At 34.8% G+C, this 15,999-nt stretch overlaps 1 protein-coding gene across 8 annotated transcripts in view; it reads left to right on the top strand.

The window, feature by feature from the left end:
• MYO16 (myosin XVI) overlaps positions 1 to 15,999 on the top strand; it is an 899,069-nt gene that overhangs the window by 145,248 nt on the left and 737,822 nt on the right. For 6 of the 8 annotated variants that reach the window (XM_074299517.1, XM_074299521.1, XM_074299522.1 and 3 more), the window contains one exon: positions 15,198 to 15,375. The exons of 1 other annotated variant lie outside the window; for it this stretch is intronic. In XM_074299517.1, the coding sequence (XP_074155618.1) occupies positions 15,348 to 15,375 (28 nt within the window). In that variant the 5' untranslated portion in view covers positions 15,198 to 15,347. Of the gene's footprint in view, positions 1 to 11,329; positions 15,376 to 15,999 lie in introns of those variants that run through there. One more of the 8 variants, XM_074299516.1, reaches the window with a different exon arrangement.

Raw genomic sequence — 15,999 nt, forward strand, 5'->3', positions numbered from 1 at the left:
TCCAGAATAGATAGACCAATTCACAATTCCATCAACATAACATATTTTTTCCACATCCCCTCTAATTCTAATAGTTTCTAATCTTTGTGAAGTGGTATCTCAGAGTTGTCATAATTTGCATTTCCTTAATCACTAGTGATTTACAGCATTTTATAAGGTTATAGAAAGTTTTGTTCTTTTCTACTGAAAACTGCCTGTTTATATCTTTTGACCATTTATCATTTGAGGAATGGTTTTTATTTTTATGAATTTGACTTAATTCCTTTATATTTGAGAAATTAGGTATTTACCACAGAAATTTGTTTGTAAATTTCCTTTATTTTACTTCATTATCTACGGTTATTTTAGGAAAAAATGTAGTTTCTCTGATTATATCTTTAATTAGGTATATTTTTACTTTTGTTTTTCTAAGAGCATTATCGCTATCTCTGCTTTTGAAGTTTAACTGAAGCATGATAGATTCTGTTCCAGCCCCATATTTTAATTTTCTGTGTATCTTTTTATTTCAAGTATGTTTATTTTATTGTTTTTCAATCCATTATATTATCTACTTTCATTTTATGGATGAATTCATCCCATTCAGATTCACAGTTATGGTTACTAATTATTTTCTTTTCTCCTGTTTTCTTCTGTTTATTATGTATTTCTCAATTTCTGTTTTTCTTCTCTCAAAATCCAACTTATTATGTATATGTAAACGCATTTGTATGTGTATGTATGTATACATGTTTATGCATGTGTAAATATATAAAAGGTATATACACATATATTCTTCCTTCTTCAGGTCAATTCCAATGAAAATGATGTTGTCTGCTATCCCACTCATTTTCCTGTCTACTAGAAAAGTTCTTCCTTGCATAATTTGCCCTATTCTTGTTCTCTCTTTCCACTTTCTCTAGTGCAGACCTTTTTCTTACATTTTCATATTCTTGAAGTCATCCCAACATAAGTGATTCATATCCATGCCTTCTGACTATGAAGACCTTTTCTACTTCTCATAATAATCATCAAGTTCTTAGGCATTATTTGTATCATTTTCCCACAGAGGAATTCCTTGTAATTTCCTTTTTTGTGTATGATTTTTTTGTTTGTTGGTTTGTTTGTTTTTTGGCTTTTTTTTTTCTGAGACCATTGGGGTTAAGTGACTTGCCCAGGGTCACATAGCTAGGAAGTGTTAAGTGTCTGAGATTAGATTTCAACTCGGGTCCTCCTGACTTCAGGGCTGATGCCCTATCCATTGCACCACCTAGCTGCCCCATCATGTTTACTGTGACCCAGAACTGTGTGGACATAAAATTTATAAATACCAGTCCCTGCATCCAATGTCTGTAAAGAGCCCCTGTAATCTCTTTGTCCAATGTGCTTAGAGTTTCTCAGCTGCTGCCTTCAAGGTTTATGGGTAGTGTTGCTGTTATGTGTACTTCAGATTGGCTCCTTTCTTTTGTGACACAAATCTATCCTGCTAGCCTCCTGAGTTGTTTTAGGCTAAACAAAAATCTCAACCTTATTTTATTTATTTTTTTTTTGTTGGCTCTGCTGCCTCAGAATTTGATTTGAGACATTATTTTAAAGTCATTTGAAGGGGGATGTTAAGAAAATTTGGCCAGATTGCTGCCTTTTTTTCACCATCTTGACTCTTTCCCTACATTTATTTTTCTGATTAGTTATCTAAGTAAATAATTTCATTTTGGAATCAAAGGTTAATTTTAAGGCATACTAATATTCTGTAATTGAAGATGATTATAAACGTGAGAAAATGTTTTCCATTCAGTCATTAAATATCTTGATATTTTAATGGATATATTATCTCATTGATAAGAACTCTTTTTATTTTACATGATGTAGTTTTCCATGCCATTTTTTTGTCTATTCCTTTCTGTAATTTGTTCATATAGATTCTTACTACCTGATGGATACCCTTTCCTGAGTATATATTTCTTTGGTAATTTATTTTATGCTACCTTTTGTGTACAAGTCAATTCTGACAATGTCAAAGACAATATCCAATACGCAACTTTCTATTACCCTTCAATTTACTTGAAATTTTGATTGTTCTAAGATCAGTTTAATGTTTCAAGATATAATTACATAATATCACTGAAGGAAAATTACCATTAAAATGATGGCTTGTTGAAGCAGTAAGACACTTGGGATTATTCAAGATAGTGAACAATTTCATTTTAAACCATGAAACATCACTGAATAAACTGGGCAAAATGCCATGAATATTGTATCTCTGGTTCACTTGTGTAGAAACATGTTCAAGAATCATGAATAATAATCTTTTCATTATGTGACTATAGTGGAGATCTAGTAAAAAATGCCTCTAGCTACTGTTTACAGGACATGCCTTCATCATTTATATCCTCCCATAGGTCTATATTCTGGCTTTAATCAAGAAGATGGCTCTTAGGTGGAAAATATGAGACCCTCAGAGGAATATACATATATTTCATGAGCTCCTTATTGTCATTGAAGTCTATACCCCAGGGAAGGGACACATAACAACACTAAAGGAGCTACATTATCTTACAGCTTTACTTATCCATTCACGTCTCAACTTTCCTACATACTACATTGTGAATACCCCCAAAATATTAAGTACTTTGATAGTTATACTCTAACACTGAAGGCAATACAAAGCTATCAAAAATGCCTTATTTTCCCCAAAACCAAGAATGGATGAAACACTTAAGTTCCTGTCTACTCCCCAACCTAATTGTACTTTTCCTTTCTTATATTTGTTGTTAACATGGAAGCTTTGTTAAAAATTTCATTTTTAAAGGTCTGTTTGAGGGATAGGAGGAGAAGAAAATATTTCTATAGTGGTTTTGTAATTCTGAAGTTCCATTTAAAAATGACTTTTAGGGGGTAGCTAGGTAGTACAGTGGATAGAGCACCAGCCCTGAAGTGAGGAGGACCTGAGTTCAAATCTGGTCCCAGACACTTAACACTTCTTAGCTGTATGACCCTGAGCAAATCACAACTCCAGTTGCCTCAGCAAAAAAAAAAAAAAAAAAAAAAAAAAGACTTTTTTCCTTCAGGAGATTAGTTTTTCATTGCCTTTTGTTGGGTAGCAAACTGATTTAGTTTTATATTTTTAAATGCTTCATTATGATGCTTATTCTAAAAGAAAAAAAAAAAGTTAAGTGTTGCGAAAGGAAATAGTGTGAACAGTGAGCATCTGCCTCATTTGTAAAGGAGAAAATGTGGTGGTTTGATTATTCAAATTGCTTTGTCTATAACACATTCAGGCCATAAACATGCAAAGATTCTATGATTTAATACAATATTTTTATTAATTAGTTGTCTAACCAGGTAAAGAAATTATTTTGTTTAAAGTCAGGGATTTCAGTCTCTTGATTTTGAGATTTAGTATTTTGGGAAAGGGGGGTATAATTACTTTACTTTTTCAAATCTCCAAATATTCTTTTTTCATTTTTGTTTCTTTCTTCATCATCCATTCATCAAGATCATAGACTGTGCTTCAAGTATTAAATCTCACATGGTGATAATGTAGGATTATCTCTATTCAGAAAGCTAAACAAATTCCTGTAATGCCAGGGAACAAGGTGGAGAGCTTTTCAGGAGAACAGGGTTTTCTAAGAAATTGTATTCATTCCTATATCACTATTATTCTCATTTCATAAGTGGGTAACGGACTGGAAATCCACTAGAAATTGATCTATTGTGGCAAAGGTGAGGAAGATAATGAAATATATATTTTCTATGCATAAATATCAAATTAGAAACATTTTTTACGAGACTTCCGGCCAAGATGGCGGCGTGGAGGCAGACAGCTGCTTGAGCTCCTCGTTTTCTCTCAGAACTTACTTCATGACAAGCCTCTGACTTAATGCTTGACCCAGAAAGAAATCCACAAATTATCACCAAGAGAAGACATCCTTGAAAGTCGCCAGAAAAGGTCTGTGTTTGTTCGGGGGAGGGTCAATCAGACTGGGCGCAGACTGAGGGCAGACAGCCAGAGCAAGACAGGCAGCTCACACAGCTCAGACCGGAGGGGGAGGGGTGTGATCTCTGTCGTTTTTGTGAAAGGGCTTTTGCCCCAGTGTGGATGCTCCGTCTTGGCAGCAAGCCAGGAGCAGCAGAGAGGGTGTAAACATCAGAGGTGAAGATTGAAACCCCAGAAAGCCAGCGTCTCTCAGAGCCCGGCCACCCCCAACCCCCACCTGGACTGACTCGGTGCGTTCTCGGAGCCTCAGAGCGCAGACTCAGTACAGTCATTGCTGTTCTGTTAGTGGCTCTCTGCTGCCCTACCCCCAGTCTGTAGAGGAAGCCCATTAATACCATCCAGCCCTATCCCCCGCAAAACAGACCAATTGTTTCTCTTGTCAGTTTGTTTTCTTTGATTCCTACTCTGACAAAATGAACAAAAAATTCAAAAGGGCTCTAACCATTGACAGCTTCTGTGTGGAGAGGGAGCAGACTTCAAATGCTGAAGAGACTAGGAACAGAATGTCCCCAGATGTATCCCCTGGGAGGGATATAAGCTGCTCCTCAATACAAAAGAACCTCATAGAGGAAATCAAAAAGGCTCTCACAAGAGAGCTGGAAGAGAAATGGGAAAAGGAAAGGGAAGCTTGGCAAGAGAGCCTGGAGAAGTCATCCCATGCATTCAAAGACAGAATGGATAAAGAAATCAAATCATTGAGAAACAAGATTAGTGAGCTGGAAAAGGTAAACAACTCCAAGGAAAACAGGATTAGAGAGCTGGAAAAAGAAATCAGCTCTCTAAAAAATACAATGGAAAAAAATTCCATAGAAGATAAAAACTCAATTGGACAATTACAAAGAGATATAAAAAAAGTGAGTGAAGAAAATACATCATTGAAAATTAGACTGGAACAAGTAGAAATGAATGACTCAAGGAGAAACCAAGAGGGAGTCAAGCAAAACCAGAGAAATGAGACAATTGAAAAGACTGTCAAGTACCTTACCAGAAAGACAACAGACCTGGAAAACAGATCCAGGAGAGACAATTTGAGAATAATCGGACTCCCTGAAAAATGGGAGGAAAAAAAGAGCTTGGACACCATTTTCGAGGAAATTATCAAAGAGAACTGCCCAGACGTTTTGGAAACAGAGGGTAAAATAGACATTGAGAAAATTCATCGATCACCTACTGAAAGGGACCCTAAAATCAAAACGCCAAGAAATATAGTGGCCAAGTTCAAGAACCATCAGACAAAGGAAAAGATATTGGAAGCTGCTAGAAAAAAACAATTCAGATATGGAGGATCCACAATAAGGATAACACAGGATCTAGCAGCGTCCACATTAAAAGAACGCAGGGCCTGGAACATGATATTCCGAAAGGCTAAGGAACTTGGTATGCAGCCAAGAGTGACTTACCCAGCAAGAATGAGCATCATTTTCCAGGGAAGAAGATGGACATTTAACGAAATAAATGAATTCCATCTATTTTTGATGAAAAAGCCAGACCTACATAAAAGGTTTGATCTTCAAATACAGAACTCAAGAGACTTCTAAAAAAGGTAAAAAGAAATCTTGAGAACTATACTTCTGTCAAAAAAATATGTAAAGAACATATGTACAATTTGTCTTAGAAACTAGAGGTGGAAAGGAGATTATATCATAAAAAAGTATAAAGTGGTGGTACTACATCTCATGAAGAGGCAAAGGTAACCTATTATATCTGAGAGAAAGAAAGGAGGGAGATGAACATAGCTGTATCAATAGACATATTCGATTTATGGTGAAACTTCTTCCACTTCATTGAAAAGTGAAAGGGAAGGAGTAAGCTAAGGGGAAGGGAATACAGTAATTTCGAGGAAAAGGGATAAAATAAGGGGAGGATCTTTAAGGTGGGGGAGGGATCCTAAAAAGGGAGGGCTGTGAAAAGCAAGTGGTGTTTACCAGTTTAATACTGGATAGGAGGGTAAAAGGGAAGGAAAGGGGAAAAGCATAAGCAGGGGTTAATAGGATGGCAAGCAATATAGAATTAGTCCTTCTAACCATAAATGTGAATGGGGCAAACTGCCTCATAAAGAGGAAGCAGTTAGCAGACTGGATTAAAAGTCAGAATCCTACTATATGTTGTTTACAGGAAACACACCTGAAACAGGATGAGACATTCAAACTAAAAGTAAAAGGGTGGAGCAGAATCTATTATGCTTCAGGCAAAACCAAAAAAGCAGGAGTAGCCATCCTCATCTCAGATCAAGCAAAAACAAAAATTGATCTAATTAAAAGAGATAAGGAAGGGCATTATATCCTGCTAAAGGGAAGCATCAATAGTGAAGCCGTATCAATATTAAACATGTATGCACCAAGTGGTGCAGCATCTAAATTCTTAAAAGAGAAATTAAGAGAGCTGCAAGAGGAAATAGATAGCAAAACTATAATAGCGGGAGATCTCAACCTTGCACTATCAGAATTAGATAAATCAAACCACAAAATAAATAAGAAAGAAGTCAAAGAGGTAAATAGAATACTAGAAAAGTTTGATATGATAGATCTTTGGCGAAAGCTAAATGGAGACAGAAAGGAATATACTTTCTTCTCAGCAGTTCATGGAACCTATACAAAAATTGATCATATACTAGGGCATAAAAACCTCAAAATCAAATGCAGTAAGGCAGAAATAGTAAATGCATCCTTTTCAGACCATAATGCAATCAAAATAACATTTAATAAAAAGCCAGGGGAAAATAGACCAAAAAATAATTGGAAACTAAATAATCTTATACTAAAGAATGATTGGGTAAAACAGCAAATCATAGACATAATTAATAACTTCACCCAAGAAAATGACAATAATGAGACATCATACCAAAATGTGTGGGATACAGCCAAAGCAGTAATTAGGGGAAGTTTTATATCTCTACAGGCCTACTTGCATAAAATAGAGAAAGAGAGGGCCAACGAATTGGGTTTACAACTAAAATTGCTAGAAAAGGAACAAATTAAAAACCCCCAGACAAACACAAAACTTGAAATTCAAAAAATAAAAGGTGAGATTAATAAAATTGAAAGTAAAAAAACTATTGAATTAATTAATAAAACTAAGAGTTGGTTTTATGAAAAAACCAACAAAATAGACAAACCCTTAGTAAACCTGATTAAAAAAAGGAAAGAGAAAAAGCAAATTGATAGTCTTGAAAATGAAAAGGGTGAACTCACCACTAATGAAGAGGAAATTAGAACAATAGTTAGGAGCTACTTTGCTCAACTTTATGCCGATAAATTTGATAACTTAAATGAAATGGAAGAATACCTTCAAAAATATAGCTTGCCCAGATTAACAGAGGAAGAAGTAAGTAGTCTAAATAGTCCCATCTCAGAAAAAGAAATAGACCAAGCTATTAACCAACTTCCTAAGAAAAAGTCCCCAGGACCAGATGGATTTACATGTGAATTCTACCAAACATTTAAAGAACAACTAACTCCAATGCTATGTAAACTATTTGAAAAAATAGGGATTGAAGGAGTCCTACCAAATTCCTTCTATGACACAGACATGGTACTGATACTTAAACCAGGTAGATCAAAAACTGAGAAAGAAAACTATAGACCAATTTCCTTAATGAATATTGATGCTAAAATCTTAAATAAGATATTAGCAAATAGACTTCAGAAAATCATCCCCAGAATAATACACTATGACCAAGTGGGATTTATACCAGGAATGCAGGGCTGGTTTAATATTAGGAAAACTATTAGTATAATTGACCATATTAATAATCAAATTAATAAAAACCATATGATCATCTCAATAGATGCAGAAAAGGCATTTGATAAAATCCAACATCCATTCCTACTAAAAACGCTTGAGAGTATGGGAATAAATGGACTATTCCTTAAAATAATAAGGAGCATATATTTAAAACCTTCAGTAAACATCATATGTAATGGTGATAAACTAGAACCTTTCCCTGTTAGATCAGGAGTGAAACAAGGTTGCCCACTATCACCATTACTATTCAATATAGTACTAGAAACTCTAGCCTTGGCAATAAGAGCCGAGAAAGAGATCCAAGGAATTAGAGTAGGAAATGAAGAAATCAAATTGTCACTTTTCGCAGATGACATGATGGTATACTTAGAGAACCCCAAAGACTCTGCTAAAAAGCTATTAGAAATAATTCAGAATTTTAGCAAAGTCGCAGGATACAAAATAAATCCACATAAATCCTCAGGATTTTTATACATTACCAACACAATCCAACAGCAAGAGATACAAAGAGAAATTCCATTCAAAATAACAGTCGATAGTATCAAATATTTGGGAATATATCTACCAAAGGAGAGTCAGGAATTATATGAGCAAAATTACAAAACACTTGCCACAAAAATAAAGTCAGATTTAAATAATTGGAAAGACATTCAATGTTCTTGGATAGACCGAGCGAATATAATAAAGATGACAATACTCCCCAAACTAATCTATTTATTTAGTGCTATACCAATCAGACTCCCAAGAAACTATTTTAATGACCTAGAAAAAATAACAACAAAATTCATATGGAAGAATAAAAGGTCGAGAATTGCAAGGGAACTAATGAAAAAAAAGTCAGAGGAAGGTGGTCTAAGTGTACCTGATTTAAAGCTATATTATAAAGCAACAGTCACCAAAACCATTTGGTATTGGCTAAGAAATAGACTAGTTGATCAGTGGCATAGGTTAGGTTCACAGGACAAGATAGTGAATAAAAATAGCAATCTAATCTTTGACAAACCCAAAGATCCCAAATTTTGGGATAAAAATTCATTATTTGACAAAAACTGCTGGGAAAACTGGAAATTAGTATGGCAGAAACTAGGCATGGACCCACATTTAACACCACATACTAAGATTAGATCAAAATGGGTCCAAGATTTAGGCATAAAGAACGAAATCATAAATAAATTGGAGGAACATGGGATGGTTCACCTCTCAGACTTGTGGAGGAGGAAGGAGTTTGTGTCCAAGGGAGAACTAGAGACCATTATTGATCACAAAATAGAACATTTTGATTACACCAAATTAAAAAGTTTCTGCACAAACAAAACTAATGCAAACAAGATTAGAAGGGAAGTAACAAATTGGGAAAAAATTTTTACAGTTAAAGGTTCTGATAAAGGCCTCATCTCCAAAATATACAGAGAATTGACTTTAATCTATAAGAAATCAAGCCATTCTCCAATTGATAAATGGTCAAAGGATATGAACAGACAATTTTCAGATGATGAAATTAAAACTATTTCCACTCATATGAAAGAGTGTTCCAAATCACTATTGATCAGAGAAATGCAAATTAAGACAACTCTGAGGTATCATTACACACCTGTCAGATTGGCTAAGATGACAGGAACAAATAACGATGAATGTTGGAGGGGCTGTGGGAAAACTGGGACACTGATGCATTGTTGGTGGAGTTGTGAAAGAATCCAACCATTCTGGAGAGCAATCTGGAATTATGCCCAAAAAGTTATCAAAATGTGCATACCCTTTGACCCAGCCATACTACTACTGGGCTTATACCCCAAGGAACTACTAGAGAAGGGAAAGGGTCCTGTATGTGCCAAAATGTTTGTGGCAGCCCTTTTCATAGTGGCTAGAAGCTGGAAGATGAATGGATGTCCATCAGTTGGAGAATGGTTGGGTAAACTATGGTATATGAATGTTATGGAATATTATTGTTCTATAAGAAATGACCAACAGGAGAAATATAGAGAGGCTTGGAGAGACTTACATCAACTGATGCTGAGTGAAACGAGCAGAACCAGAAGATCATTATACACTTCAACAATGATACTGTACGAGGATGTATGCTGATGGAAGTGGATTTCTTCAACATAGAGAAGAGCTAATCCAATTCCAATTGATTAATGATGGAAAGAACCAGCTACATCCAGAAAAGGAACAATGGGAAATGAATGTAAACTGTTATTTTTACCTTCTGAATCCAATTCTTCCTGTGCAACAAAAAATTCGGTTCTACACACATATATTGTATCTAAATTATACTGTAATATATTTAACATATATAAGACTGCTTGCCATCTGGGGGAGGGGTTTGGGGGAGGAAGGGAAAAAATCTGAATAGAAGTAAGTGCAAGGGATAATGTTATAAAAAAATTACCCATGCATATGTATTGTCAAAAAATGTTATAATTATAAAATAAAATAAAAATAAATTAAAAAAAAAAAAAAAAAAAAAAAAAAAAAAGAAATGTGATAGGAAGGAGGCCCTGACATTTAAACCAATTCTTGTAAGTTCAAAACTTGGAGAAAAAGACTAACTATGGGTTAAACAAGTAAGGAGTTGACCATATGAGGCTCTAATCACAAGGACTCCAAGTAAGTTGGTTCTTGAGTTGAATTATTGAATTGAACTATTTTATTTTTTAATGTATTTTTGGAGAGTGTGGCTTGGTGACGAAAATATTAGACTCTGAACTAGGTGGCCTAGGTTCAATGACCAGCTCTAGTTGTGTGATTCTTTTATCCTTTGTGAATCTGTTTCCTCTTCTATAAAACGGGATAATAATGAAAAAAAAAAAAAAAAGAAACATTTTTTACAGGGCAAAGGTCTAAGGTATATTAATTTATTTATTTCATCTGGCCAGTCTTAAGTAGACCTTAGCCAAATTTTCGCTTTCAGTTTAGGTGAGAGAAGGCTCACAAGTAGAAGGGAGACAAAGGGAGAACAGTTTCTTAAATTTTCTTTTTGACTCATTTACTTCATCATTGTAACCCTGTTACAAAGGAGAATGAAACACATGAAATTATGGCAAAAAAAGATATTTAATGAAAGCAGGATAACAAAGAATAAATAAATCAAACAATTAATTAGCAATATTTTTGATGCTCATAGCAAATAAGTTCTTCCCTCTCATACCTCCAAGGAAGACTAGTTCATTGGTAATGTCAAATACTCAAGACTTTATGTTCCAGCTGACCTAGGCTATATTAGAGAATATAATGCAGGGAGAACTGCTAATTCATCATGTATCTAGTACCTTTGCTTATATTGCTTATGACCCAGTCTTTTGTTGTTTTGTCTTCTGACAAACTGATTTCAGTTACCCTAACTGAATTATTTTCCGCTTTTTTGGCTACCTGTACCTCTACCATTCAGCTCCCCTGGTTTTCTTTCCTTTGTTTTCCTCTTACTGCTAACCCATTTCCCCAAATCCCTAAAAGTTCCTACATCCTTTTATCATTTTACTGGTTAGATTATTCTATTTGGATTAAATGTTGTTATACAATAGAGCTCATGCTCAGACTCATAGTACAAAGAATCTCTTTCAATTCTTCAGTTACCAAACATGGTGTAAACAAAACAAAAAAAAAAAAAACCAAACAAAAAAAAACCTAGAGAATCACCTGTGTTATCATTTGCATAGTCTTAAATTGTCTTCTCAAACAAATGAAAATACTTATCACAGAAAAGCATAGATATCATTAAACATTGAGTATATATCATATGTAGGACAGCAACCACTGATTCATTTATCCAAATTTTGTTGTTGTTGTTGTTCAGTTGTTTAAATTATGCCCAACTTTCTATCATCCATTTTGGGGTTTTCTTGGCAAATATATGGAAGTGTTTTGTCATTCCCTTTACCAACTCATTTTACAAATGAAGAACTAAGGGAGATAAGGTACAGTTATTTACCTGCTTACTTACAATTAAATATATGAAGACAGATTTGAACTCATGAAGATGAGTTTTCTTGATTACAGGTCTAGTGCTCTATCCATTATTCCTAGCTACTTCACTCATTTAATAATCAGTCAATTAAAAATGAATAAATAAAAGTGTCAGCCATGAATAAGGACTTGGCAATATGGAAGAGATATAAAATAATCAAGACATTGCATATAAAAGGTGTTCTTAATTTAATAGTACAGATAAGTAATAGCTCCCTTCATTTATACTGCATTTTAAAATATTGATTTTTATTTATTTTTGTTTAATCTGTGATATTAACAAAGAAAATAACACCAGTAATGTAGATTCCTATCACAAATATTGAATGATAACTGACCTGTCACTTTTTATCTTAGAGAATTGATTGGGACATTAATCGACTTTCCCAATATTACACAAGTAATAGACAAAGAAGATAGATCTGAAAACTGTCTTTTCTTTTTTTTAATTTTAATTTTAAAAAAAATATTTACCAGATATATGCTTGGGTAATTTTACAACACTGACAATTGCCAAACTTTTTGTTCTAATTTTTCCCCTCCTTCCCCCCTCCCCAGATGGCAGGTTGACCAATACATGTTAAATATGTTAAAGTATAAATTAAATACAATATATATGTACATGTCTAAACAGTTGTTTTGCTGTACAAAAAGAATTGGACTTTGAAATAGTGTACCATTAGCCTGTGAAGGAAATCCAAAATGCAGGTGGACAAAAATAGAGGGATTGGGAATTCTATGTAGTGGTTCATAGTCATCTCCCACAGTTTTTTCACTGGGTGTAGCTGGTTCAGCTCATTACTGCTCTATTGGAACTGATTTGGTTCATCTCATTGTTGAAAATGGCCACGTCCATCAGAATTGGTCATCATATAGTATTGTTGTTGAAGTATACAATGATCTCCTGGTCCTGCTCATTTCACTCAGCATCAGTTCATGTAAGTCTCTCCAGGCCTTTCTGAAATCATCCTGTTGGTTGAAAACTATCTTTTCATAGTTCTAAAGCCAGCCCCTTATTTATAGCATCATGCACCTTTTTAATTACAACCTGTTTTATTCACAACTCTGGGAGGAAGGCACTATAAATATTATTTCTAATGTATAGAAAAAGAAAATTGAGGACCAAATATATAAAGAGATTTACACAGGGTCACATAACTTATTAAGGGCAAAATTGGAAACCAGAATCTGTAAATTTAGATTTGATATGCTTTATATGAATGGTGTGAAACTCAAATAGAAACAGGGGCCATTATGCCATGCATAAGGATACCTAATGATTTCATGTTAACTTAAAAAAACCACACTTTAGCAACATCAATGTTTTATTGTATTTTTAAAAATATTTCCCTATGACATTTTAATCTAATCTAGGTCACATTCAACTTGTGGTCAAATATTTAACACTTTTCCTTAACTGCCTGGGGATTCAAAATACAAATAACTTTAGAAGATAGCATTTGAGCTGAATTTTGTTGGATTCTCGGGATTCTAAGAGATAGCAGTGGGTAAATGAATTCCAGATTTGGGAGACAGAGAAATGGGGATAGGATTCTCTATTTAAGTAATAGCAAGGAGACTACTTTGTCTTCCTTGGAGTGTGTGAAAAGGATTGGAAATAATAAGACTGGAAAATATGTTGAAGCCAAGTTATGGGGAGCTTAAATGTCAAAGAGAATTAATGTTTGTTCCTAGAGATAATAGGAGCTATTGGTATTAATGGAGTGATGTGGTCAGACTGGATGCTTTAGAAAAATCACTTAGGCATCAGTGTGGATTGATTGGAGTATGAATGAAACAATGCATGGAGACCAATTATGGAGTTCTTTAAATCGTATAGATTTATTTAACTTTGTATCTCTAAAACAATATCTAATAGAGTGCTTCAAACATAATAGATACTCAATAAATGATTGACCTATAAATGAATAATTATTAGTATTGACTAGATTTCTTTTGGGGGGGGCAGCTGGATGACTCAGTGAATCCAGTGTAGGATCTGGAGTCAGGAAGAATCCTCTTCATGAGTTCAAATCTGATCTCAGACATTTACTAGCTATGTGACCCTAGATAAGTCACTTAACCCTGTTTGCTTCAGTTTCATCTGCAAAATGAGCTGGAGAAGGAAATGGCAAACTACTTCAGTATTTCTGTCAAGAAAATCCCTAATGGAGTCATGAAGAATGAAATAATACTGAAAAAAAAAATCCAATACAACAAAGATTTTTTTTTTCCTACATGAATGGAAGAAAATGTATGTTGGAAGAATCCTAAATGTGTAAAACAGTCACTTAGCAAGTGACAAATCAGCACATTCACTTGCTTAGGGTGCTTATTCAGGTCAATAGTTAAGAGATCCATCCTCTAATCAAATGAAGAGCAGTAGTTTTGTCCTTCAGTTCTGTTTTAATAAGTCTATGTTGTTATCAACTTGTTATTTGATTACAGAACTCTTCATGAGATATTCATTCCTTTCTGAGTTTTTTGTGGAATCTGCAGCAAATCCCTCCTTTCCTTTTGCTTAGTAAGGAAATGCAGGACCTGAATTTCTAGAGTGGTGGTGTCATTGCTTAACATCCACTGCAGGTTTGCCTTTCCAATGCCCTTAAAATCCAAAGCATGCTTTTTAGAACATAGCAACTTGATTTCTATGAACAGCAGAAAGAAAATGAATTTGCTAGATTCCAATTTACATATGTAAATCAAAGAGATTCTGTGCCATATTTTGTAGTTAATATAGGTTTTACACTCTGGCTGCACATTATTTTTAATTTTAGATTGAATTTATGTAAATCTTACTGTTCCTTCCTTCTGAATTCCAATCCTGTTAGAAAAATTCCACAGATATATTCTTAAATGCAGTGCATTTCTATGCAGACAGCAAGTCAATAATCATTTGGAATATGCAAACTTAAATGCTTTATATGTATCTTCCCCCACCCCTCCCCTTTTTGATTCTGCATGGGGACCTGGGAGTGTGGAGATGACTGTGAGCTATTGCTTAATTCCTTTACTATACCAGACAAATGCAACGGTCTCTGATGGTAAAAGGTTGTTATTTCGAGCGCCTGCTATCAGTTTCCTATTCACACAGCAACTGGTGTCAACTAAAAATACCCAGCTTTTACCACCAGCGAAGAATCCGGTCACATTTGGCTCACAATCTGCAGAAACAAGCTTTAAGATCCCTTCTTGTGACTTCGTTTCAGCCCACTCATCAAGCTTAGTTTGCTGCCATTTGGAAGCTATTGAAAAGCCATTAACCGGCAGGACGGTGGGCGCCGCAGTGCAGCAGCACACCTCAACGCTCGAACAATGTGGCTGCGAGTGCACACCAATTAAATCTTACTATTCCTGGGGATGTGGGATTAGGAGCTGTGTCAATCAGCGATGCTACAATAGCACGTGCTGCAGCCATGGTTCAAGGCACATAGAGAGGTTTATCTAACTCCAGCTGCTGCATGAGAATGAGTTTGAAGCTTTTTTCTTTCTTTCTTTTTTATACATTTTTTGCAAGATCATGGAATAGGAGCTCCGTTCAATAATGCATCCTGAGGTAAACTGGTTACCTGAGGAAGGGCTCTAAATTATGCAGTTTGTGGGGACGACTATTGTAGCAGAAGAGAATGCTGGAACATGTAGCAAGACTACTGTCTGAAATGGAAACATGTCTCACTATCATTTTATCAAGTGCTGTAAGTAACCTTGGTATTTTGCTTCCATCCATTTTATTTGATTTTATGCAAATTGTGAAATCGAGGAAGATGCCTTGGGTTGAAAAATTCAGATGAATGAAAAGGATTTACTTGGGAATAAAGGTACAGAGATATAGACACTTTTTAGTCTTTCTCCTAAGCAACTGATAATTTTAAAGTGATTTAAATGCTGGGTTAACTCTTTAAAACTTTTCCTCCTGTCAAAAAAGAAAAAAAGAAAATGACCACTGTGGGCAGAAAAAGATTATACAGGGATGGTTATGAGTAATAAATACTATCATACAAGAGAGAGCAGCATTCATTAATCAGTGTGAAGGTTATCTTAGTATTGCATACTTTTCAAGTTTGATAGCCTGGCAGTTTGGGGTGATACATTAGATTACTAGACTGCCTAGACTTCCAAGTTTGATCCTTATGCTTCTCCTTTAATCTCAACTTTTACCCTTGTACCATTCTTGCTGAAGTATAAAAAAGAAAGAAAGAAAGAAATCTCAAAGTGGTATCTGCCAAATTCCGCAGATTGATTCATGATGGGGGGGAAGGGAAGGAAAGATTTTCACAAGCTTTTCTGAAATGCTATTACTACTTTATGAAATGGTCACA

Source organism: Sminthopsis crassicaudata, chromosome 3 (genome assembly GCF_048593235.1).
Source record: "Sminthopsis crassicaudata isolate SCR6 chromosome 3, ASM4859323v1, whole genome shotgun sequence".
NCBI lineage: Eukaryota > Metazoa > Chordata > Mammalia > Dasyuromorphia > Dasyuridae > Sminthopsis > Sminthopsis crassicaudata.